Source organism: Littorina saxatilis, linkage group LG3 (assembly GCF_037325665.1).
Source record: "Littorina saxatilis isolate snail1 linkage group LG3, US_GU_Lsax_2.0, whole genome shotgun sequence".
Taxonomy (NCBI): domain Eukaryota; kingdom Metazoa; phylum Mollusca; class Gastropoda; order Littorinimorpha; family Littorinidae; genus Littorina; species Littorina saxatilis.
In genome coordinates, this window is record NC_090247.1 from 49675650 (window position 1) to 49700084 (window position 24435).

The window sequence follows — 24435 nt, forward strand, 5'->3', positions numbered from 1 at the left end:
TGTGCGTGTCTGTCATAACATTTATGTAGAATATTTGTTCGTCACAACTGCAAAATATGCTGAAACCGAAACTTCCTCGATTACTTGGCATTTTTTTTCCCGGCAGGTGATTCTTTGTGGGGGTGGGGGGGGGGGGGAGTGGTTACATTTAAAACTTGAAAAATCCGGTTTGCGACGGGCTCTTCTCTCAAGAAACGGCCGACACTAACTTAAAGTCATGTATACATGGCAGACTCTGCACCAACTTTCCCCCAACTTTCAAAAGAGTTTTAGTCGGCTCCAGGTCAAATCAAAATCACTGCCAATTGGAACCGGGCACACGCTCAAACCAGTTTTAAGCGGCGATTCTCGCCAGGCTTGAAGCCCAGTGCAGCTATCGGAACTACCTCCTAATACGGTAAGAGCAGCCTCGGTTTGGGTGGAGCTAACCAATCAGTGAGCACGATTAGAAGAGTCTGCGCAAAATCTTGGTGTAGTCACGGCCGAGTGGTTCTACCTCGGTACTATAAAATCTGTGGGTTCTATCTGTCCGGGGCAGTTTGCAGCAAGGTGAGTAATCACGCTACGTTTCTGCCGGGTTTGGAAAATACAACTTGACATCAGAGTGGTAAGGCTGGTTATATCTCGTCAGTTGTTGTCACTTTATGTGTTTTAAGTATTTCATTGTTCAGCTTCTATTTTGTGTGCGTGTGTGTGTGTGTGTGTGTGTGTGTGTGTGTGTGTGTGTGTGTGTGTGTGTGTATATATATATGTGTGTGTGTGTGTGTGTGTGTGTCTTGCAAACACGTTGCTTTGTGTTGGATCCCATGTGAAATGTCTGTTTTCGAGTCCATTTGTCACATATGTCACTACATTCTCTAATACAGTTATTTCAGTTCTTTAGATGCCTTCGTGTAATTCTTGTCCATGATGAGATTGTCAAGCCGTTGTTCAAATCATGTAACTATAGACACTTTTGTGAAAACAAGGTCTGCACCAGATGTGCAAAACAAATGGCCACAGAGTGTTTGCTTGCAGCAAGTGTCTCAAAGAAGAGAAGCAGACTTGCATCAGATGATCAACAGTTGGATGTAGATGGTTTTCCTAATCATTGTAAGCGGTAGTACTAAGGCAGGCGGTAGGAAAATACTATCCAAATCTACTAATTGGCAAACAAAAACAAACATGTCACAAGGTTTTGACGAAACGCTACCTGTTCGGCTCGTTTTTCTTTCATAAATTCTTTGGGTTTTTTAAGTAATTTACTACACATTTTGAATGCCAATTTTATTCATTCTGCTCTAGAAACCCAAGTAATATATATAAAATAATGATAACATACTATAAATATATAAATTTACAAAAATGAAATTGTCAAGAATAAAAAGAATGAGAAAAAAATGGTATTATGATTATAATTCACATAACGCGATGTATTTTACTTGGGTTCGAAAACAAAACGACGTACAGATTCTGGCTGGAAAAAAATCAGAGTGGCAAATAAAGAATTTTATAAAATATTACACAAAAAATAGAACATTTTGAAATGCCATTTTAATTGATTTTTTTTATTAATTAACTATTCTCTCAAGATTTGATCAAAGAACTAAAACTAAATATAGCACATTGATGTTGAATCATATCCATACCAAGTGTAAACAATGATTGATTCTGTGTTTATATTAAATTGCTGAAAACTGAGCATAAAAGAGTACTTCTGCCCAGGTTGTAGTGGCTGTAAGTGTGTTATCACCACTCGGCGCTGTATCAGGTCAACGTTCTTAGCTTGTGGCATGTAGACCATTAACTGGTGATGATCATCATCGTAACAACTATTGCAACTGATACGATACTTTGCGAAAGCCGCGGACACGTGCAAAAGTGCGACAATTTCCATAGCTGTAGTTAAACTCTTCATGTTTCTAAGGCTACATACTTTTGAAACAACCCTCGTGTAGAATACACATGGCTATATCAATGACGCGTGGAGCATGTTTATGAATGTGTTGCGGGGTATTAGAACAGACTGACTGAGCCTCAGATATGAACCAAAATAGCATGGAGCGATTGGTATGACGGGCTACAAGGAAACCTTTTAAGCTGAAAACTTGCTATTCTTGTTCCTAGGCTTGGCAGGGTTTTGCGACAAGGCAGTCTTCCAGGACAACGGCCGGTACTGACTTAACCCTTAGGCTGGTTGTCGCGACATATGTCGCGCTACTTTACGTATACTGTCACCTGGTTGTCACTACATATGTCGCGCTACTGGCTCAGTCTGTTTGGTCGGTTCCGATTACCTCCCATGGATGCGAAAACCTATATGACCGGTTTTTTTGTTATTTTTCTCTCTGTTAATTCTCCAGTGGCTATGTGACATGTGTTACAGAATTGCACCAGTGGAAGGGTTAACCTGCCATAGAATAGAATAGAATAGAATAGAATAGAATAGAATAATGTTTATTGTCATGAACCATATTACCATACAATCTGTTGGTTCTGTCTGCTAACGAAGTTTGCAGCAAGGGTAAGTGTTTTCCGGGTTTGGATAATACACGTACAGATTTACATATAACTGGTTATATCTCGTTGTTGTCACTTTGTATCTTATTTAATTTGATTGCCCAGCTGCGACTTTGTTGTGTGTGTGAGAGTGTGTGTGTGTGTGTGTGTGTGTGTGTGTGTGTGTGTGTGTGTGTGTGTGTGTGTGTGCGTGCGTACGTACGTGCGTGTGTGTGTGTGTGTGTGTGTGAGAGAGAGAGAGAGTAAGTATGTGTGTTAGTGTTAGTGTTAGTGTTAGTGTGTGTGTGTATGTATGTGTGTGTGTGTGTGTGTGTGTGCGTGCGTGTGTGAATGTGTGTCCATGTGTATCTGTGTGGCGTGTGTTTGTGATTTTGTTCATTCTTTGCAAAGTGTCCACTTTTCAGATGCTGTCACGTACAGTGATTGGGCTTGTGGTAGCCCTTGTACTGATGACTGTCGTCGGGTTTCTAGTGGGGTTCTTCATCCCTAGAAATCTTGGGCAGACTAACTTGGAGTTTGATGTAGGTAACACTTCTGTTTTTTCCCTTCAAATTCTTCGTACAATGATTTGTTTTTAATCTGCACTCTTAAACAATGTAATTGAAGTGGACATTTATTAAAATCAAGATAAATTATGAGCGATGTGTACATTTTGCAATTAAAAAAAAAACACAAGTAGTGAACCACGAAAACAGTGTTCGCTCAAAACAGGGGACATGCGTATTAATAGAAAAATACGTACACTTCATGAAACAAAGTTAATAACAAAGTTTCACACACTGATTCGTGATCAGGAAAACTGTTTTGTGCATCGAATGTTTTACAAAGTGTCTATTTTTCTCGATGTACAATGTTAAACAACCGGCACGGTTGGCCTAGTGGTAAGGCGTCCGCCCCGTGATCGGGAGGTCGTGGGTTCAAACCCCGGCCGGGTCATAGGCCTACCTAAGACTTTAAAATTGGCAATCTAGTGGCTGCTCCGCCTGGCGTCTGGCATTATGGGGTTAGTGCTAGGACTGGTTGGTCCGGTGTCAGAATAATGTGACTGGGTGAGACATGAAGCCTGTGCTGCGACTTCTGTCTTGTGTGTGGCGCATGTTATATGTCAAAGCAGCACCGCCCTGATATGGCCCTTCGTGGTCGGCTGGGCGTTAAGCAAACAAACAAACAAACAAACAAAAAAATTTAAACATTGCTGCAAGTCTTTGAAACAGACTATAGTTTTTGAAAAAGACCTAAGTGTACTGATTTTTTTGGTAATGAACAATTCTGTATGATGTTAGATATGGCTTTCCCGGTTATTGTTTTTTTCTGCTAATTAAGAAATGATCACCATTACAGTGGTTTATTTGTTTATAAATCCACTTAAATGAACATTGCTGTGAAAACAAATGTATACATATTTTGACGTCATGAGTTTAAGTAAGCATTTGATCAAAAGATATGACTGAGATCGCTCAAACTAGTTCTGAAGTTTGTTTGTTTGTTTGTTTGCTTAACGCCCAGCCGACCACGAAGGGCCATATCAGGGCGGTGCTGCTTTGACATATAACGTGCGCCACACACAAGACAGAAGTCGCAGCACAGGCTTCATGTCTCACCCAGTCACATTATTCTGACACCGGACCAACCAGTCCTAGCACTAACCCCATAATGCCAGACGCCAGGCGGAGCAGCCACTAGATTGCCAATTTTAAAGTCTTAGGTATGACCCGGCCGGGGTTCGAACCCACGACCTCCCGATCACGGGGCGGACGCAGTTCTGAAGTAGCCACTTTGGTGTGTTTCATCTGCATTCGGGAGTCTTTCGCACACTCCGGTGTAATTTAAGTGATCAGGACGAACAGGTTAACGAGTCAAAATATTCAATGAAAAAAGGCAACGAGTTCTTCAAAATTGAGGTGCAGTTCGAGGTCGATGTCAGCTCTTTAATCGTAGGTTAGTATTTGACACCAAAAGCAACGCAAAAGACATGTTCGAACTGAGTATCTGCAAAAGGTGAAAGCGTGACATTTTATCTCCCTGCAACAGTTTTATGGCGGAGTCACACCAAGACAACGCACGGCCAGCGCACTGAAAATGAATCAAACATGGAAAATAATGATCAGTGCGTCGTTGTGTGACCGCATTTTTGTTCATGCTCAAACAATCCCAACGCACACAGCGAATGACAACGAATGCGTAGCGTTGGTCTAGCGCGCTCGACGAACGAGTAACGCATATAGACGCACACCCAGCGAACGACAACGCACTGGCCAAAATCGCAATTTTTCGCGATATTTTCAGTGCGCTGGCCGTGCGTCGTCTTGGTGTGACTCCGCCATTAAGAGGGGAGTCACACATAACCGACGCGTGGCCCGCGCATTGTAAATTAATCAAAAATGCAAAATAAGATCGGTGCGCCGTTGTGCGCCCAACTTTTGTCGCGGTTTGGTCACACATACGCGACGCACGGCCCGCGCATTGATAATTAATTAGAAATGGAAAATAAGATCCAGCGCGTTGTTGTGCGACCAACTTTTGTCGCTGTTTGGTCCAGTGCGACCCCCGTGTAAAGACCCCTCAATTTAAGACTTCGTCCCTTTTAAGACCTTTGTTTTTAAGATTTTCTGTTCAAATCCTCTGTAGATTTACTCCCATTGTAAGACCCGATTTTCTCAGATGACTTTAGATCGTAAAGGGGGGTTTCACTGTAGAAGTTAGCGAGTTGACAACGAATACACAGCGTGTGCTCCGCGTGTGTCTGGCGTTGGTCTAGCGCGCTCTGCGCGTGTCTGGCGTCCTTCTGGACCCGTATGCTTATGGAGGAAGTACGCGACAACTCCCGAAGTTTTCAGTGACATCGGAAGTACTTGCCTCACTTTCGTATGCATGGGCCGGAAGAAGGGCTTACTTCGAAGCAAAGCGAGAAAGTAACTGAGGGTAGTTTTGAGCGACATCGGAAGTACATCCTCACTTTCGCATGCATGGGACGAAAAAAAAGCTTACTTTGGAAGCAAACTAGGAAGTAAGTGAGGGTAATTGTACTACAGCGAGACCCAGGAGTACAAACGCTACTTCCAAAGTTTCTCAGTGCAAAAGGGCAGGGCTTTTCTTCGGTTTTTCATATCAAACCGAGCCAACACAAATGAAAGTCCCAAACAGAGAAAATAGAAGGAAAAGTCGTATCTCGTGCGTGCATTTCGTGCACATTTCCCTGAATACAAACCAGCCAGCTTTGACTTTTGTTCGTTCTGGGTCACTGGCCACCACTCTTTCATCCCCGCTTATACGAGGGGGTGTTTCTATGTAAATGGGCGTCGTTGTGTGCATGTGTGAGTGTGTGTTTGTGTGAGAGTGTGCGTGTGTGTGTGTGTGTGTGTGTGTGTGTGAGAGAGAGTGTGTGTGTATGTGTGTGTGTGTGTGTGTGTGTGGGTGTGTGTGTGTGTGTGAGAGAGAGAGAGTATGTGTGTGTGTGTGTGTGCGAGTGTGTGTGTGTGTGTGTGTGTGTGTGTGTGTGTGTGTGTGTGTGTGCGTGTGTGTGTTTGTGTTTGTATGTATTTTTTTTTTCAGTTATGGCACAGGTAACGTGAGCCGAGCGTCCTTGAGATTTAGCCATGCCATGTAGCGTGCACGGGGGTAGTTTAAAGGCCCACTCCGCCTTCAGTAAACCATTCGTTTCTGGCCACAGATACCGCCAGGCGTTTACATACCGTACACACTTACCATTAGAGAACACCCTTGATGCCCTCTATATAGATTGTTCACAGAATGTATTTCGCGTAAACGTATAGGTGTGAATCGGACGCCTCGTTATAACTTTGAAAATCTTAATAATAAATTGACAGCTTGTGAGACAAACATTGTTAAAACACCAAACAACATTTTTTTTATCATGACAAAGTCAATACAGTTCGAAGATTCGAAAGTATGAAAGAAATGAGCCTGGATTTATGTCTAGCGAGGTGGGTGAATGAGTTGACTGGTGCGTGTAAGCTGCAGCTCTTTTCATTTGACGACGGGGAAGTAGCCTACATGACTATTGCACAATCTATTTCAATGAAATACCGACACAAAGAATTTGATTCTTCTTTTTCTTACCGTTACTGTAATGTTCCAGCAGTGCATGTGTGTACGAATGCCTATACACACACCAGCACTCTAAACAATAACTTCTATGCCCAGTGATGATTTAAATTTGTGGTGGTGTGTGTGTGTGTATGTGTATGTGTATGTGTGTGTGTGTGTGTGTGTGTGTGCGTGTGTTCGACGGTGTGTGTGTGTGTGTGTGTGTGTGTGTGCGTGTGTGTGTGTGTGTGTGTGTGTGCACCTACCCCCCCCCCCAACCCCCCTTACCACACACTATTATGAGCTGAGTATTTGTGCTTCGATATTTTATTGATGTTCTTACGTTTTATGTTGTTTATTATGATTCACCACACCCGAGTTTCTCGTAATTGAGATAATACAGTGTTCTATGTCTATGTCTTTGTCTAACACACATGCACACACGCGCGTAGGCTAAAAAAATCCAATCTTGACTTTCAACTTTATATAAACATACATCCTGTTCACAATTAACGAGGACAAACACAATTTACAAATACCAAAGTACAACAATTTATCTTTTGTAAAAATTCGGACACACATTTTCCCAATTAATATGAAAGTCACTGAACTTATCTTCTTTTCACTACACCTTATCTTGATTCCCCAAACACTGATTGATTTCTGCCTTTTCAAATTTCCCAGTAACCCAAATGTTGGCTCTAACCAACCTATTTTGCCCAAAACAGTTTTACTGATACACAATCATTAAAAAAAGAAGAGGTTTAACATAACCGACTTCGCTACCACATAAACAAACAAGAAGAGCAAACGCTCGATCGAGTCACTTTCGCAGTTCTGAATATTATATGAGGCATCAGATGGACAGGAAGAAATTGCTATTCACAACACAATACAGATGTAAATAATTTGATGTAAAGAATAATCCTATAAAGTTTGAATCAAATCCGATGAATAGTTTCAGAGATATGATATTTCAATTTTTTTCCTTCAAGACATACCTGTGACCTTGAAAAAGGTCAAAGGTCACCAAAGCAGACGTCAAAGTGTAGAGGTCACTGGGAGTCACGTTCACATAAAATTTGAGCCCGGTCACTTTTATAGTTTCCGAGAAAAGCCCAACGTTAAGTTGTGTGTTGCCGAACAGAAAAGGCTAGTTATCTCCCTTGTTTTTCTGATAACGTTCGTAAAAGGCTACAGATGTAAATACTTTGATGTAAAGAATAATCCTACAAAGTTTCAATCACATCCGATGAACTTTGTCAAAGATATAAAATGTCTAATTTTTCCTTTGACGCTGACCTGTGACCTTGAAAAAGGTCAAAGGTCAACGAAACCATCGTTAAAGTGTAGAGGTCATTGGAGGTCACGACTAAACAAAATATGAGCCGGATCGCTTTGATAGTTTCCGAGAAAAGTCCAACGTTAAGGTGGTGTCTACGGACGGCCGGCCGGCCGGACGGCCGGCCGGACGGCCGGCCGGACAGACTAACACTGACCGATTACATAGAGTCACTTTTTCTCAAGTGACTCAAAAATGTTTTATTCTCCCCAACATTCTGGTCAATAAAATCATTATTATAGACAGTCATTCAATTTCAAGACAATCATCACAGCTTTGAACCGACCCTTTCGTTCAACCAGGCAGAAGCAACAACTATTGTAAAAGCTACAGCGCGATCAACGTTCGCCCATTTACAAACTCGCGATGAGATTTGTTTCCTCTGGTCACAAAGCCTACCGTTTACAAACGCATGCGCACTAATTGGGATTCCCCCAATTTCCTCGACCTTGACCTCAGAACTCTCGAAGCCACTACTTCGGCTTTCAATTTAGCTCTTGCATACCGAGTAGCTGGCAACTTTGCTTCCGAAGTTCCCACTTTCAATGTTAATTTGCAGGGTCTCTCACTTGACATCATTATACGACGATATTGCTTCTTAAAGGTCCTTACCCATCCAAAAGAAACCTCCAACGCATACTACAATTGCAGGACATTCCTGTTTTTAAGGCAGTTCATTGGGAAATGAGCTCAGACAGAATATCGAAGACGTGAAATGCGTCAATCGAGCAACTGTCGTAACTTGGCTACAATGAGACGGTCGGCTACCTTGCACCATAGACACAAACTGTGACATTCTTGTTTAATTTTGGTGAAATGCTTGAAACAGAGTGGCTCAAAAGCGACAGTTCCATCAGTTACCAACCGAAAAAAACCGTGCTGGAGTCATTCAGCGAAGGTGGCGAGCTTTCAAACCATCACGACTGAATAACTCATATTACATCTTTTCATCACGCATTTTTCACACGAGTATCATGGTGCAGTGGTCACGGATTCGGAAAGTCGATCCGGCGCTTTGGGTTCAAGTGCCGCTGGGAGCACAAGTTTTTGTGTTTTTTTAAATTTTTATTAATCTTTTTCATTATAGGCCTCAATTGCATTCAGGCTGCAACAACCGGTTTTTGCCTCTGTGTTCATTTTTACATTTAGTCAAGTTTTGACTAAATGTTTTAACATCGAGGGGGAATCGAAACGAGGGTCGTGGTGTATGTGTGTGCGTGTGTGCGTGCGTGTGTGCGTGCGTGTAGAGCGATTCAGACCAAACTACTGGACCGATCTTTATGAAATTTGACATGAGAGTTCCTGGGTATGATATCCCCGAACGTTTTTTTCCTTTTTTTGATAAATGTCTTTGATGACGTCATATCCGGCTTTTCGTGAAAAATGAGGCGGCACTGTCACGCTCTCATTTTTCAACCAAATTGGTTGAAATTTTGGTCAAGTAGTCTTCGGTATTGCATTTCAGCTTGGTGGCTTAAAAATTAATTAATGACTTTGGTCATTAAAAATCTGAAAATTGTAAAAAAAAAAATTTTTTTTTCTAAAACGATCCAAATTTACGTTCATCTTATTCTCCATCATTTGCTGATTCCAAAAACATATAAATATGTTATATTCGGATTAAAAACAAGCTCTGAAAATTAAATATATAAAAATTATTATCAAAATTAAATTTTTCAAATCAATTTAAAAACACTTTCATCTTATTCCTTGTCGGTTCCTGATTCCAAAAACATATAGATATGATATGTTTGGATTAAAAACACGCTCAGAAAGTTAAAACAAAGAGAGGTACAGAAAAGCGTGCTAGCCTTCTCAGCGCAAGTACTACCCCGCTCTTCCTGTCAATTTCACTGCCTTTGCCGTGCGCGGTTGACTGACGATGCTACGAGTATACGGTCTTGCTGCGTTGCATTGCGTTCAGTTTCATTCTGTGAGTTCGACAGCTACTTGACTAAATGTTGTATTTTCGCCTTACGCGACTTGTTACATTTAGTCAAGTTTTGACTAAATGTTTTAACATAGAGGGGGAATCGAGACGAGGGTCGTGGTGTATGTGTGTGTGTGTAGAGCGATTCAGAGTGAACTACTGGACCGATCTTTATGAAATTTGACATGAGAGTTCCTGTATATGATATCCCCGGACTTTTTTTTCATTTTTCGGATAAATGTCTTTGATGACGTCATATCCGGCTTTTTGTAAAAGTTGAGGCGGCACTGTTACACCCTCATTTTTCAATCAAATTGATTGAAATTTTGGCCAAGCAATCTTCGACGAAGGCCGGACTTTGGTATTGCATTTCAGCTTGGATGCTTAAATATTATTTAATGACTTTGGTCATTAAAAATTCAAAAATTGTAATTAAAATTATTATTTTATAAAATGATCCAAATTTACGTTTATCTTAGACTTCATTATTTTCCGATTCCAAAAACATATAAATATGTTTTATCCCATGACCTGCCTCTTTGTCTCTGTTAGCTGAGGAGGTGATTATCCTGAATTATCCATCGCAACCATATGAATTATCCATCACAACCGAGTTTCGATCTCAACTGTCATTGGTCATTGTCTTTGATTTCAGAGTACAATTGAATAATTTATAGAGGTCATCTGCATATTAAGAGTTTACAGATGGACTACTTTTTTCAACATACGACTGAAATATTTTATGGTGTCAAAGTCAATATCACGTATAGGTACAGGCCTACATGTGTCAATATTGAGAAAATAAAGAATACTTCATACGATACGCACATTCTGCATGGATTTAAAGAGCGGAGTCGAGATATTTCGCTGGCTGAAGCGACTGCATTGGTCAAAGGCATGTTCAACGAGTATCGCGAGTGGGATCAAGGGACGATACTCCCTAATTTTGAGAGAGAGAGAGAGAGAGAGAGAGAGCGAGAGAGAGAGAGAGAGAGAGAGAGAGAGAGAGAGAGAGAGAGAGCAATCAAAACACAACCCAGTCACCTGGTAGTTTGAAAACTCAATCTGAAACTGACATCGATTGTCGAAGGCATGCCTGCGGTGCATACATCTCGAAAAGTTGTCGTAGCTGGGAACCCGTTGAGATCCATTCCAACGCCCAAACAATTATCAGAAGAGTCACCATGAAGTCAAATCACACGTTAGGTTTTCTCATTTGGTTATTTGCTTTGGCTTTAAGTGTATTGCTTCGATTGATAGCTGAATCTGCTTGCAACCGTGCTGTTCAAGACTGTTCAAACTGTCGTCTGCTAGACGGGCTTGTGTGAATCCGAGTCGAGTAAACTGCGGGGTTCAGCGACAAATGAGGGAGTGGCATCAAAATGAAAAGAAGAAGACGAAAAGAAGTTGGAGATACAGTTAAGATATATGGGGAAGAGAAGAGGATGTGAGGTGTTAGATGTAGCCAACCTTAGGTGTTCAAACTCAAGACCGGGACAAAGTAGAAAGCGATGTACCGCGACCGACTCTCAGTGCCGACATACAACTTCCAAGCTTTATTGCTTAACGTCTACAACAGGCGAAGTATTGAAGCTTTGGCTCACCTAAACCCGACGACTGAATATGTAAGTGATCCACGTGTGAAAACCGAAACAGAACAGCGCGATGACAGCCAACATTTCTATCCCCGACTGACAAACAGTAACACTGCATGCGAACTGACTTGGGTCAACGATCAAACCAGCACGGCCCGAACTGAATTTGTTGCGCTGCCATTATCGTGCGCATTTCTGGTAAAAATATAAACCCGGTATGCCGAATTGAGTATAACGAAAGCCGATGTCAAATATACACAGGGATATTTTAAAATGACTTTCAAAATGTAAAAGCAGACAGCAGACCTTTTTATAAGCAATATGAATGACTGAATGTCCACATACAAGTTGAATGACGCCGTCCATTATGCTGACAAATGGGAACTAGCTTTGCGCATGAATTCATTGACATGAATTTCGACTGCGGAGGCTTTTGGCAAGCTGAAAACAGGCACGGGCAGGTTTTAGTGGAAAAAGTAAGTGTTTTAAATGAAAACGTCGGAGTAATGGGATAAATAGCTTACACACCTCGTCCTGAATATCTTGCATATTTTCCCTCGGGTCGATTTTCAGGTATTACCTCGCCAAAGGCTCGGTAATACCTGAAAATCGACCCTCGGGAAAATATGCAAAATATTCAGAACTCGGAGTGTGTAACCTATATATATTCGGATTAAAAACAAGCTCTAAAAATAAAAAAAATATTAAAATTATGATTAAAATTAAATTTCCGAAATCGATTTAAAAACACTTTCATCTTATTCTTTGTCGGTAAGTGATTCCAAAAACATATAGATATGATATGTTTGGATTAAAAACACGCTCAGAAAGTTAAAGCGAAGAGAGGTACAGAAAAGCGTGCTTTGCAGCACAGCCCAACCACTACCGCGCTAAACAGGCTCGTTAATTTCACTGCCTTTTGTACGAGCGGCGGACTACGGTCATTGTGAAAAAATGCAGTGCTCGTTTTTAATCCGAATATAACATATGTTTGAGTTTGTTTTTCATCCAAACATATCATATCTATATGTTTTTGGAATCAGGGGCCGACAAGGAATAAGATGAAATTGTTTTTAACTCGATTTCGGAAAATTAATTCTAATCATAATTTTCATATTTTTTAATTTTCAGAGCTTGTTTGTAATCCAAATATAACATATGTTTATGTTTTTGGAATCAGACAATGACGAAGAATAAGATGAAATTATTTTTGGATCGTTTAATAAAAAATAATTTTAATTACAAGTTTCCGATTTTTAATGACCAAACTCATTCATTAGTTTTTAAGCCACCAAGCTGAAATACAATACCAAAGTCCGGCCTTCATCGAAGATTGCTTTGCCAAAATTTGAATCAATTTGATTAAAGAATGAGGGTGTGACAGTGCCGCCTCAACTTTTACAAAAAGCCGGGTATGACGTCATCGAAAAAATGAAAAAAACGTCCGGGGATATCATGCCCAGGAACTCTCATTTAAAATTTCATAAAGATCGGTCCAGTAGTTTAGTCTGAATCGCTCTACACACACACACGCACAGACAGACAGACAGACAGACAGACAGACACACACACACACACACACACACACACACACACACACACACACACACACACACATACACCACGACCCTCGTCTCGATTCCCCCTCTATGTTAAAACATTTAGTCAAAATTTGACTAAATGTAAAAAAAAAATGAACTAGACCAAGAGTGGTAAATTTCAAAGTAATATTTTAAAATGTATCTCCTGGACTGTTTTACATGTTAATCATATTGTGACCGGATTTCCGTCAACACGATAAAGTTTGCAGCAGCAAAGACAAGTCAGAGTAGAATCTGGGTTGTTATTGCTAATGCCAGCTTTTCCCGACATGTTATGGAACGTAAGCAATAATGTAGTTAGGATTTCCGTAAGGACTGAGTTTGTAGTTTCGCTATTGGCAATGGCCGCCATGTTTGTTTACTCGACAAGTTAGATGCTGGAAACAAGATGAAAAGTTAACAAACCTGTTATTATAGCGTTATTTGACTAGTTGAACGTTTGATATAGTAGGAAGAGTTATAATAAACGTGTTATCAGGTCATGAGTAACCCGTTTCAATGCTCGGTAGAAGACGCGATTGGCCTAGTGACCGTCGTAAGTTGCGTCCTACCGGTCAACGGTCCGACGACCGGAGTGGACGGAATATTAATGTAGCGTGCGATTGAAGCTCTTTTGAAGAGAATAATAGTGTAAAGTAAGTAAATATGTCGAAATGTTAATGAAACGATGTCTGCAGACATCGTAATCGTAAGGAAGAGATAGATAAAGAGGGATTATATTTTTGCTGTGGACGAGTTCGTGAGAGAGTCGGCCATTGTTGCCATTCTAGCCAATGCGAGACATCCTTACATTATGTTGTGTTGCTAGGCAGGAAGGGGTATAAAAGATTCGGGAGACAAAAGGTCGTCAGGTTTTGCAGAATAAAGACTAGAGTAGGGTAAATTGCTAGCAGTAAAGGATCTTGAGATTCTCTTTCATCCAAATAGGCAGTGTAGGAGTACAGATAGTTCTAAAGGACGATCATCAACACTCGGGTCAGTCGAATTGTCTGGGTCCGAGCGATCCAAAAGATAGGAGAAAAATCACCGTAGATAGATAGAAAATAAACCAAATCGGACCAGGTAGGTCCGACAAACTTAGACAGTTAGGCGGAAGTAAAACTAAAGGACGTACACGTGTGTTTGTTAACCCCATTGCAGTCGGGTTTGGACATCTCATGGTGCGTTCATAAATAGGAGTAGAACTTTGAAATTATGGCCAAAAATATCGTTGGCGAAATAAGGGCCGCGGCCTGGGTTTCCATACGATCAAAAATAGCATTAAGAAGTCTCAGACTATCTATGTTATAAAATATTAGCCTGGTGAGGAAAGAACCGTTCTTCCGTTTGTAGCCAGAAAAACAAGTAGCATCCCTTTCGGAATTTTCAGACACCCAAAATTTAGCTAGTTAGGGAACAAACATATGCTGTACGGGATCAAAGACATAGTTAGCTAGGCGCCGGACTGCAAAACCTCCTCGTAGTTAGCATTGTGGGTTGGGAGATCAGGCGTCTTTTTGAATAACCTTTTATCTGAATGAAAGCCTGTGCCTGAAAGGTGAATTTTGTATAACATGTAGTTTGTATTTGACATACTATTTTATGCTGGTCACTTGACCTTTTGGTAAAATAAACCGTTGTTTGGAAATTATACAATCTAAGTGTGGACTCCCTTTGTGTCTGATTGACGTTCAGGTTGATTGAGTTCTTGTTCAGTTGTGTAGAATTAGTTGTTGACCAGTCAAGCCGGAATCTTGGGAAAAGCGAAGAGTTAGCAGTAGACTAGGGTTAGAGTTGCATTGCACTAGGAAATAGGGAAAACACAACGCGAGGTAACATCACATAAAAATAACATCAACCGCATGCATTAGTCTGCAACGCTGGGCAGAGAGAAACATATGAGGCAAATTATCTCTCTCTGTTCCTCTTCACAACTTTTACTAGTTCTCGCCGGCAATTAGCTTAGAAATAACAACGTAGTAAGCTGTAGAATCAGGAGAACTGCCACAATATTTTAAACTGTTTCATATATCATGAAGTATGTACATTATATTGTTCATGAACAATAACGTGTTTGAGTGGAACATACTGCAAATAAACGTGTCCTTTTCTCGTTCAAATAGCTGTAAAACAACGAAAGTAACTCTTCCTACAAACTTCTACACGTGCTTTCGTTTATTAGTTGTTGCTTCCAAGCACGCCTCCGGCTGTTTTAATTGTACTCCACTGACACACTAGAGAGGTGTGTTAGGGGGATGAGGGTGAAGTCAGTGCAGAGAGGACACTGCAATGACCTCATTCTTCGGCTCACGAGTGCTGTCCACGTGTTGAACTTGAGCAGTCGCTGCGAGTCAGTTTTGACGTTGTAGAACCCTTAGATAAGAAGATTGAAAAAGTCAGATCTCAACTGAAACACTTTGTTAAAGTACATTAATGTCATTGTAAAATGCAGCAAGTCCACCGGTGACCCAATTAACACGTGACCATGTTAGCATGGAACCATCTCAGACATTACTTTTTTTTCTTTATTATATGTATGCTTGCGTACAAATCATAACGTTGTAAAATACGTGAAAAAATGCTGCAATGACGGTTTAACAAATCAATGTTTTTATAATAAAAATTAGTTGTTGTTTAAACACACACACACACACACACACACACACACACACACGCACCCACGCACGCACACTCACACACCCACACACATGCGCTCGCGCACGAACACACACACACTCACACACACACACACACACACACACACACACACACACACACACACACACATAAAATATATGGGCTAACACGCAACAAATGTTTTTTTTATTAGGTTACAGATCTGGAAGACCCAGGTGCAAGACGAATAATTCATATCACTGAAATGCGTGTTCCGCACCACCCAAAACATGCCCCGAGGGGCTTCGTCTCTACAAGTCGTATCAAAACCCTTCGTTCGGGCGTCCAGGAGTTTTCTTCTTCTGGCTACTGGCGCTCGTTCTCCCCACAAACGCTACTTGTGTCAGTATAACCGCTATAGGTATTCGTCAAGACCTCGGCCCCTGCTTTCATGTTGTACAACGCCGTTCGACCAGTTTTGTAGAACTTTACATGACTTTGATTTATGTCTTCTGATGTGTCTACTTTTGGGGAACATTATCAGGGCTGGACCTTTAAGTGTATGATCATTTGGGGTGGGGGTGGTTAGGAGGTAGAAGGGTGGGCGGCCACGTAAATGAGTGAGGCGGGTTTGTGCCCGGAGCAAGGGCTCTTATTTTTAATGTTTTTAAAGTTAAACATACATTGTCTAAGCCGCCATTTTCGAAAGTTTTCCGACGATTTTGACCTTAAAAAAACTAGGGGGACATTCGCTGTACTGTAATTTAGAAACACCTGCAATGATTTGCTCATAACTGCTCCAAAACTATGCCAAATAATTAAATGAAGTTTAATCAGAGAGCGGTTTGCAGTGTCCAGCTATCCTGTTAGGAGTCCGGACTTCCGGTCGTCATCATCATTTATTTAGTTTTCATCATACCCATGCCTCAAAGCAGATCAAGACCGTTGGATTGAGGAAGTCAAAACTACAGTCTAGCTAACGCATGAAAATTCCGTGCCATGCAGGTCTAAAACGCTTCGAATAACAGAGACAACAAAATGTATGTTTGAAAATATTATGGTCTGCTATGACTATCAAACAGAGCATTCAGATTCGAAAAATAGAACGCTTAAACACTAATTCTAAGACCTTCTCCGTGTGTTTTGTCATCTATTCAACCCCCAAAACGAAGTCTGTAGCTCTCGCCACCCGTGATCGGGAGGTCGTGGGTTCGAACCCCGGCCGGGTCATACCTAAGACTTTAAAATTGGCAATCTAGTGGCTGCTCCGCCTGGCGTCTGGCATTATGGGGTTAGTGCTAGGACTGGTTGGTCCGGTGTCAGAATAATGTGACTGGGTGAGACATGAAGCCTGTGCTGCGACTTCTGTCTTGTGTGTGGCGCACGTTATATGTCAAAGCAGCACCGCCCTGATATGGCCCTTCGTGGTCGGCTGGGCGTTAAGCAAACAAACAAAAGCTCTCGCCACAATTTCAAATCTGTATCTCTGCGCCCCGTGATTTGTAAAATATTTTACATTTTTACAAATCACGGGTTAACACGTGTAGTGTACAGACCATAAATACACATAACGAAACAACGAACAGAATGAGCCAATGGCGCTTCAATTCCGTTCTTACTTGAGGAAACATGGTGTCAAAACAAGAAGCTAAAAAAAAAACCGTCATGAGATTTATCATTCATCAATCCATGAAAAAATTAATTTCATAAAAGGCACGGGTGCCTTTTCTTAAATTAATCCATTAAGAATGTTCTACCTCATCACAGCAAGCAGGAAGGGAGTTGATTTTGGCATGTGACAAAATGGAGGGAGGATCTTCTCCCATGTAAAAGCCTGACCAAGATACTCCAATTCCGTGTCTTCCAATTACAGGTAGCACCGTATAATTTCATCGAGTTTTCTTTATTTCAGCTGGGCGAGACTGTCAAGTTGAACTGGTGCAAGGAAAATCCAGATCTCTGTCCAATGATGGAGTTTCCTACAGAAGGACGAGAAGCGTACTTGGTCAGAAACCTCAGCGGTTATGGTCAACCTGATAACGATCGCTGTTGTCCGACGTAAGTTCATGTGTATGTATCTCTGTCCGTTCGTTCATGCGTCCAGTGCGCCCGTGTCACCGTGTTTGGCCGTCTATTTGTATATCTTTTGATGTATCTATTTGTAATCGTGTGCCGAAACACTACGATCACCTCGGGAAGCGAAGTGCAATCAAACAGGATTGAAAATGTTAGGGCTAATTTCTTAGCCCTCTAAAAACTGTTATGCAAACCCGAAGGTTTCCATGAACATACAGACAATCGGAAACCACCAGACCCCATCACAAACAGAATTCTACAATCCACTGGTGTTGACTTTTAAAGGCCAACAACTCGGGTGCAGAGTTTGCTGTGAAAGGAGCGGTAGCCTCCCCTGTCACAATCGCCCCCGTTTGAAATGAACTTCGTCCCGCCCAAAGTTCCGAACAGGGGGACCACTGTCCATCCCAAGTTTGATTGTGACAGGGGAGGCTACCGCAGCTCTTTCACAGCAGACTCTGCACTCGGCACACGGTTACATCTGGCGCTTGCGAGCAGAGATGGGACTCGGCATGATATGTTCAGGTAATGGCATAATATGACCACGGAACATTTTCGTCCTGTTCCCATTCTGCGAACTTGGGATGGACAGTGGTCTCCCGGTTCGGAACTTCGGGACGAAGTTCATTTCAAACGGGGGCGATTGTGACAGGGGAGGCTACCGCTCCTTTCACAGCAGACTCTGCACCCGAGTTGTTGGCCTTTAAAAGTCAACACCAGTGGATTGTAGAATTCTGTTTGTGATGGGGTCTGGTGGTTTCCGATAGGATAGGATAGGATAGGATAAGATTTACAGTCCAGTGAGGTTACCCTCATGGAAATTCGGGCTGCTTTTTCCCCGGGGGCCCGGGGAAAGCGAGCTGCCATACATACGGCGCTACCCATATATTCTTTTTTTCCTGCATGCGTGTATTCATGTTTCCTGAGACTTAATGCCGTGTGAGATGGATTTTTTTAAAACTTTATTCCAAGTCCCACGGGTATTTGATGGACATTTTTATCTATGCCTATACAATTTTGCCAGAAAAGACCCTTTTGTCAATCGTGGGATCTTTAACGTGCACACCCCAATGTAGTGTACACGAAGGGACCTCGGTTTTTCGTCTCATCCGAAAGACAAGCACTTGAACCCACCACCTAGGTTAGGAAAGGGGGGAGAAAATTGCGGCCTGACCCAGGCCTGAACACGCAACCTCTCGCTTCCGAGCGCAAGTGCGTTACCACTCGGCCACCCAGTCCATTGTCTGTATGTTCTTGGAAACCTTCGGGTTTGCATAACAGTTTTTATAGGGCTAAGAAATTAGCCCTAACATTTTCAATCCTGTTTGATTGCACTTCGCTTCCCGAGGTGATCGTAGTGTTTCGGCACACGGTTACATATTTGTGGACTACTCGTTTTTATTAAGAGAGAGAGAGAGAGAGAGAGAGAGAGAGAGAGAGAGAGAGAGAGAGAGAGAGAGAGAGGGGGGGGGGGGAGAAATTGGTAAAAAGAGAGAACGAGAGAGGAGTGAGAAAGGGAATGAGAGAGAGGAAGAGAGTAAAGAGAGGGAGAGAGCGAGGCGTGTGTGTGTGTGTGTGTGTGTGTGTGTGTGTAAATGAGTGTTGAGATATTAACAAAAACAAAGCATTTAAAGAATTGTTACCCATAAACTATTCACCCGTGCATTATCCATTGGCATGCATGTTGATTGTGTATTGTAATTCAAACAAGTTGGCGTTTCAATGAAACAGATTCCGTGATTGGTCAGACTACCCCAACTCATTAAAAAATACCTGTCATCATTTCTAGATGAGCACTAGTTACAAATGTGGTGAGACGCATTGATACATTGTAGTCTCGGGTAGCTTTGAGGGTCATTTTACAAGTAAGAAATAAACAAGGCTTACGGCATACCGAGACCATAAGTTATGCGAAGTGATGACGTCGATTGCTTGACATGAGGGAGACCGGGGCACCCTGGGTCACAACACTTTTAACGTTATAAATATAATTTTTACCTCGTTTCTCATCCATTTCTTGTTATTGAATAACCAACCCCAATGTTTCCCGAAGAAATTACAAATGACGGCCAAACACAGGCAGGTATTTAGCATCTGACCCACGTTTTTGAACTTTAAATTAACTTTAGGTTGCTTGTAACTTTTGTCCTAGTTGCAAAGCTGCACTGCATGCATGTTGTTATTGTGTGTAAAAATCGTATACATAATTTTATTCTAGTAAAACTGACAAATTTAGGACCTTACCCTGTTCGGGGCAAGGTTCGGTCGGGCACATTAGGTCACACACACACACACAGAGAGAGAGAGAGAGAGAGAGAGAGAGAGAGAGAGAGAGAGAGAGAGAGAGAGAGAGAGAGAGATTTGGCTGTTTCACACTTTTAACATCTGTCTGGTGAAGATAATTGCAGGCTAATGTACGTACTATGTTTAGTTATTCATACTTTCGACGAATGAATTCTTTGGTGCAGAATGTGCGTAGTACAAAAAGTCATAACCATCATCGCGGTGTTGTTTGTTACATTTAGTCACGCGTTGACTAAATGTTTTAACATAGACGGGGAATCGAGACGAGGGTTGTGGTGTATGTGAGTGTGTGTGTGTGTGTATGTGTGTGTGTGTGTGTGTGTGTGTGTGTGTGTAAAGTGATTCCGATGAAACTACTGGACCAATCTTCATAAAACTTTACATGAGAGTTCATGGGTATAATATCCCCAGTCATTTTTTTTCTCGTATATTTTTTTTATAGATGTCTTTGATGACGTCATATCCGGGGTTTTGTGAAAGTTGAGAAAGCACTATCACTCCCTCATTTTCCTACCAAATTGATTGACATGGTACAACAATCTTCGACGAAATCCGGACTATGGTATTGCATTAATTCATTACAATCAATTTTTTAGAAACAGATTAAACAATGACTGCATTGTATTTCTCATCTTCTCCTGAATTCAAAAATATATAGATATGTCATGTTCACTCTAACACTGTGCTCAGAATTACAGAAAATTGGTTCAGTAAATACTATACGGCCGCATGCTTCGCGTAGACAAGCGTGATCCGTCTCGATATTGTTAGCCGAGACTATCTAAATGTACCTCGTAGTCTTGGCGATGACTGGTTTGTGGTGTTGATTTTTACATTTAGTCAAGTTTTGTAACGTAGAGGGGGGAATCGAGACGAGGGTTGTGGTGTATGTGAGTGTGTGTGTGTGTGTGTGTGTGTGTGTGTGTGTGTGTGTGTGTGTGTGTGTGTGTGTCTGTCTGTGTGTGTGTGTGTGTGTGTGTGTAGAGCGATTCAGACCAAACTACTGGACCGATCTTTAAGAAATTTGACATGAGAGTTCCTGGGAATGATATCCCCGGACGTTTTTTTCTTTTTTTCGATAAATACCTTTGATGACGTCATATCCGGCTTTTTGTAAAAGTTGAGGCGGCACTGTCACACCCTCATTTTTCAATCAAATTGATTGAAATTTTGGCCCAGTAATCTTCGACGAAGGCCGGACTTCGGTATTGCATTTCAGCTTGGTGGCTTAAAAATTAATTAATGACTTTGGTCATTAAAACTCTGAAAATTGTTAAAAAAAAAAAAATTTTTTTTAAACGATCCAAATTTACGTTCATCTTATTCTTCATCATTTTCTGATTCCAAAAACATATAAATATGTTATATTCGGATAAAAAACAAGCTCTGAAAATTAAAAATATAAAAATTATTACTAAAATAAAATTTCCGAAATCGATTTAAAAACAATTTCGTCTTATTCCTTGTGGGTTCCTGATTCCAAAAACATATAGATGTGATATGTTTGGATTAAAAACACGCTCAGAAAGTTAAAAAGAATAGAGATAAAGAAAAGCGTGCTATCCTTCTCAGCGCAACTACTACCCCGCTCTTCTTGTCAATTTCACTGCCTGTGCATCGAGCGGTGGACTGACGATGCTACGAGTATACGCTTTTGCTGTAAAAATGCAGTGAGTTCAGTTTCATTCTGTTAGTTCGACAGCTTGACTAAATGCAAAAGCCGAAAGGTCACACATTAGCGTACTGTGAAATGTCTTTTCCGTCCATTGCTTCGTCGGATCTGTGTTTCTGTGTTCGTTTCACCGCTGAAGTCGCCCGGTATGGTTTTGGCCGAGCAATAAGTGCTTTTTGGTACATAACCTTTCTCGGGCACAGCTGCTTTTGTGTTGCTTTCAACCTCCTTTCCGATTTCCTTCGCGCGTGAAATTGACATTGGTGCTTGCACGAGACGTAAGCTTATATTATTGTCGGAAAACCGTAACTAAGGTACGCAATAGCTGACGATCGGAGTCTGAAAATAGTATCTACAGTACGCACGATAAAGGACATTTAGTGCGTCCCAAGACCCGCTCTTTCAAAGGAAGTGCGTCCCGGGACCCCCTCCATAAATTTCGTGTACGTGTTTTCGGCTTCTAGTGCGCAGGGACGCGCAGTTTGGGGAGCCCTGACACAGAACAAACGCACTTTCACACTATCATACTGTGTGCGTGTTGATTATGAACGGTTAGTTACTTCTAACTAACTAACCACACCACGATCCACTCTCGCAACAAATAGATAGAATCAACAAAAGTATAAGTTTCAGACGCCTGTTTATGTAATATCACGCCACCTCCCTCGAGACTTCACTCCAAAAGATGTTCTTTTTACGTTCTAAACGTAAAAAACAAGTGGTCACTGACAAAAATGCCAGTTAAAGTACAGAAAATAATAATAACACGCTGATCCCGTGTATAGTTAGGAAAATATAACTGTCTGCCTTAAAGTGCTAATTCATGCAGGTGTCACACACCCCACGTCGTCACCACTCGAGTATAATCATTAATAACACAGATGACTTGGTGGTAAGGGTGCAAAAGACATGGTGCAACTTAGCTTTTTGCCACTGAGTGGGCGGCCCGTAATTAGTCTGTAGTCTCCACAACTGCTCCGTTGAATGTAGTGCCGGTTAGCGTGGCAACGAAGCAGGGAACAGTGGAGACATCAGGCGCCTCACTCAGTCGCTGAAGGTCCTCCCCGTAGTCTACAGAAAGATGTAGAAGACGCGTAGATGGGCAGGACGGCGACAGCGACAGCAAATCACCAGTACAGCAGGTTAGCAGGTTACAACAATGCCGCGGACGACCTGGTTACAGCATCCCAGCGTAGCACGTAATAGAATACGTTGGCAGTAACAGAAGAAGGCTGCAACAAAAAGCCTCGGTGCACTAAACATGTCATGCTACCCCTCACACCCCACCTTTAAACATGTCACCCTGACATATCTCATCGAGCACGTGGGCCTGCACAAACGGACTTTTACAACAACAAATCAGCTATTTTCCTTCCTTCTCTCCATATCTGCAAAAACCACATACAGATTAGTATTTTAGCGTCACAAAGAGCCAATTATGCGCTACATGGAAAGAACAACAGAGAGTATTTCATTCCACAAACACAGACTCGTCAAAAACGTTAAATAATGATTTATTACCTCAACAGCCTTATGTAGGTAGCTCTCTTTTAAGCGAACCCGCTTCCTTTCGAATGACTTCTGTTCGTCACAGAAATACCGTCATCCTCCTCTCGCGCTGAATCCTTATGCGGTGAAAACGCACAGCGGAGAAACCTTGACGCCCCGACTGTCAGCCAGCATGTATACAGGGATAAGGTGGTCTGTCCTTGTAGTTCCTTTTAAGCCCCACTAGCAAGTAGCATGGCACGTTGATATACAGTAAAGTATCTAAACGTGTTGAAGACCATCAAACTTGTAGGAGAATTTTGACACCGACGCTTCTCTCTCGCTGCTGAGTTTCGAGTGTGTCGTTAATATGTCTCAACAGACAACCTTGACAATAACACGTGAGTAACCTTGTCACATTCCAAGTTCAGCTATCCCCAGTTTTGCCACGACAGCAGAAATCATCCACGTGAAATCCGTGCGACACGAAATTCCCGTGTTCGCTATTGCTCGGTCAGCTAAAACCCAGCCGTTGACAGAAAGCACAGGCGCTTTCTATCGCAATTGACCAAGAGAAGGCACCCCACAGAGTGACACTTTCTCGATCCATGTCACTAAATCGTGACACACCTCCCCTCTTCAAGACGAAACCTCGGTTTCGCTCTCAGTCATGTTCTCCTCTACAGCCCGAGAGAGAAAATCAGCTCCAACATTGTTGGCGCCCGGAATGACGCGTACCGTGAATTGGTACGGTTGGAGGATCAACGCCCAGCGCATAAGTCTGGCGTTTGCCAACCTTGCAACCTGAAGATACTGCAGAGGTTGATGGTCCGTCTCCAGACAGAAAGGTCGTCCTCTGGAACGAGCAATCCCTCGTTTCATTCCTGTCTCCTTGTCTTTGTTCTTCTTGTCTTTGTTCTTCTTGTCTTTGTTCTTCTTGTCTTTGTTCTTCTCCCCATAGGCAGTCCTTTCTATGTAGGCGCGCAGCAGGTTGGCGTGGTACAGGCGTGCTTTCCCGTTCATGACGATCCTGTAATCGTTTTTGGCCCACCTTCGCTGTCACCTCAAAAGGTCCTTGCCACTGCAGTTGTAGCTTGTTGTGTTTGACAGGTAGAAGTAGCAACACTCGTTCTCCAATCTTGAAGCTGCGCGGCCGTGCCTTGCGGTTGAATCCTCGCGCGTAACGCTGTGCTGCTCTTCCCAGGTTTTCTTGAGCCAGTTTGCAGGTCTCTTCAATCCTGTTCCTGAGTTCTACGATGTAGGTCGCTGTCGTTTGCACCTCCTCG

At 42.0% G+C, this 24435-nt stretch overlaps 1 protein-coding gene across 1 annotated transcript in view; it reads left to right on the forward strand.

Moving 5' to 3' along the window:
- Window positions 1-528: 528 nt before the first annotated feature.
- LOC138962555 (uncharacterized) overlaps window positions 529-24435 on the forward strand; it is a 60372-nt gene continuing 36465 nt past the window's right edge. The window contains exons 1-3 of the mRNA XM_070334408.1: window positions 529-549; window positions 2904-3020; window positions 17522-17667. Of these exons, the coding sequence (XP_070190509.1) occupies window positions 2904-3020; window positions 17522-17667 (263 nt within the window). The 5' untranslated portion in view covers window positions 529-549. The remainder of the gene's footprint in view (window positions 550-2903; window positions 3021-17521; window positions 17668-24435) is intronic.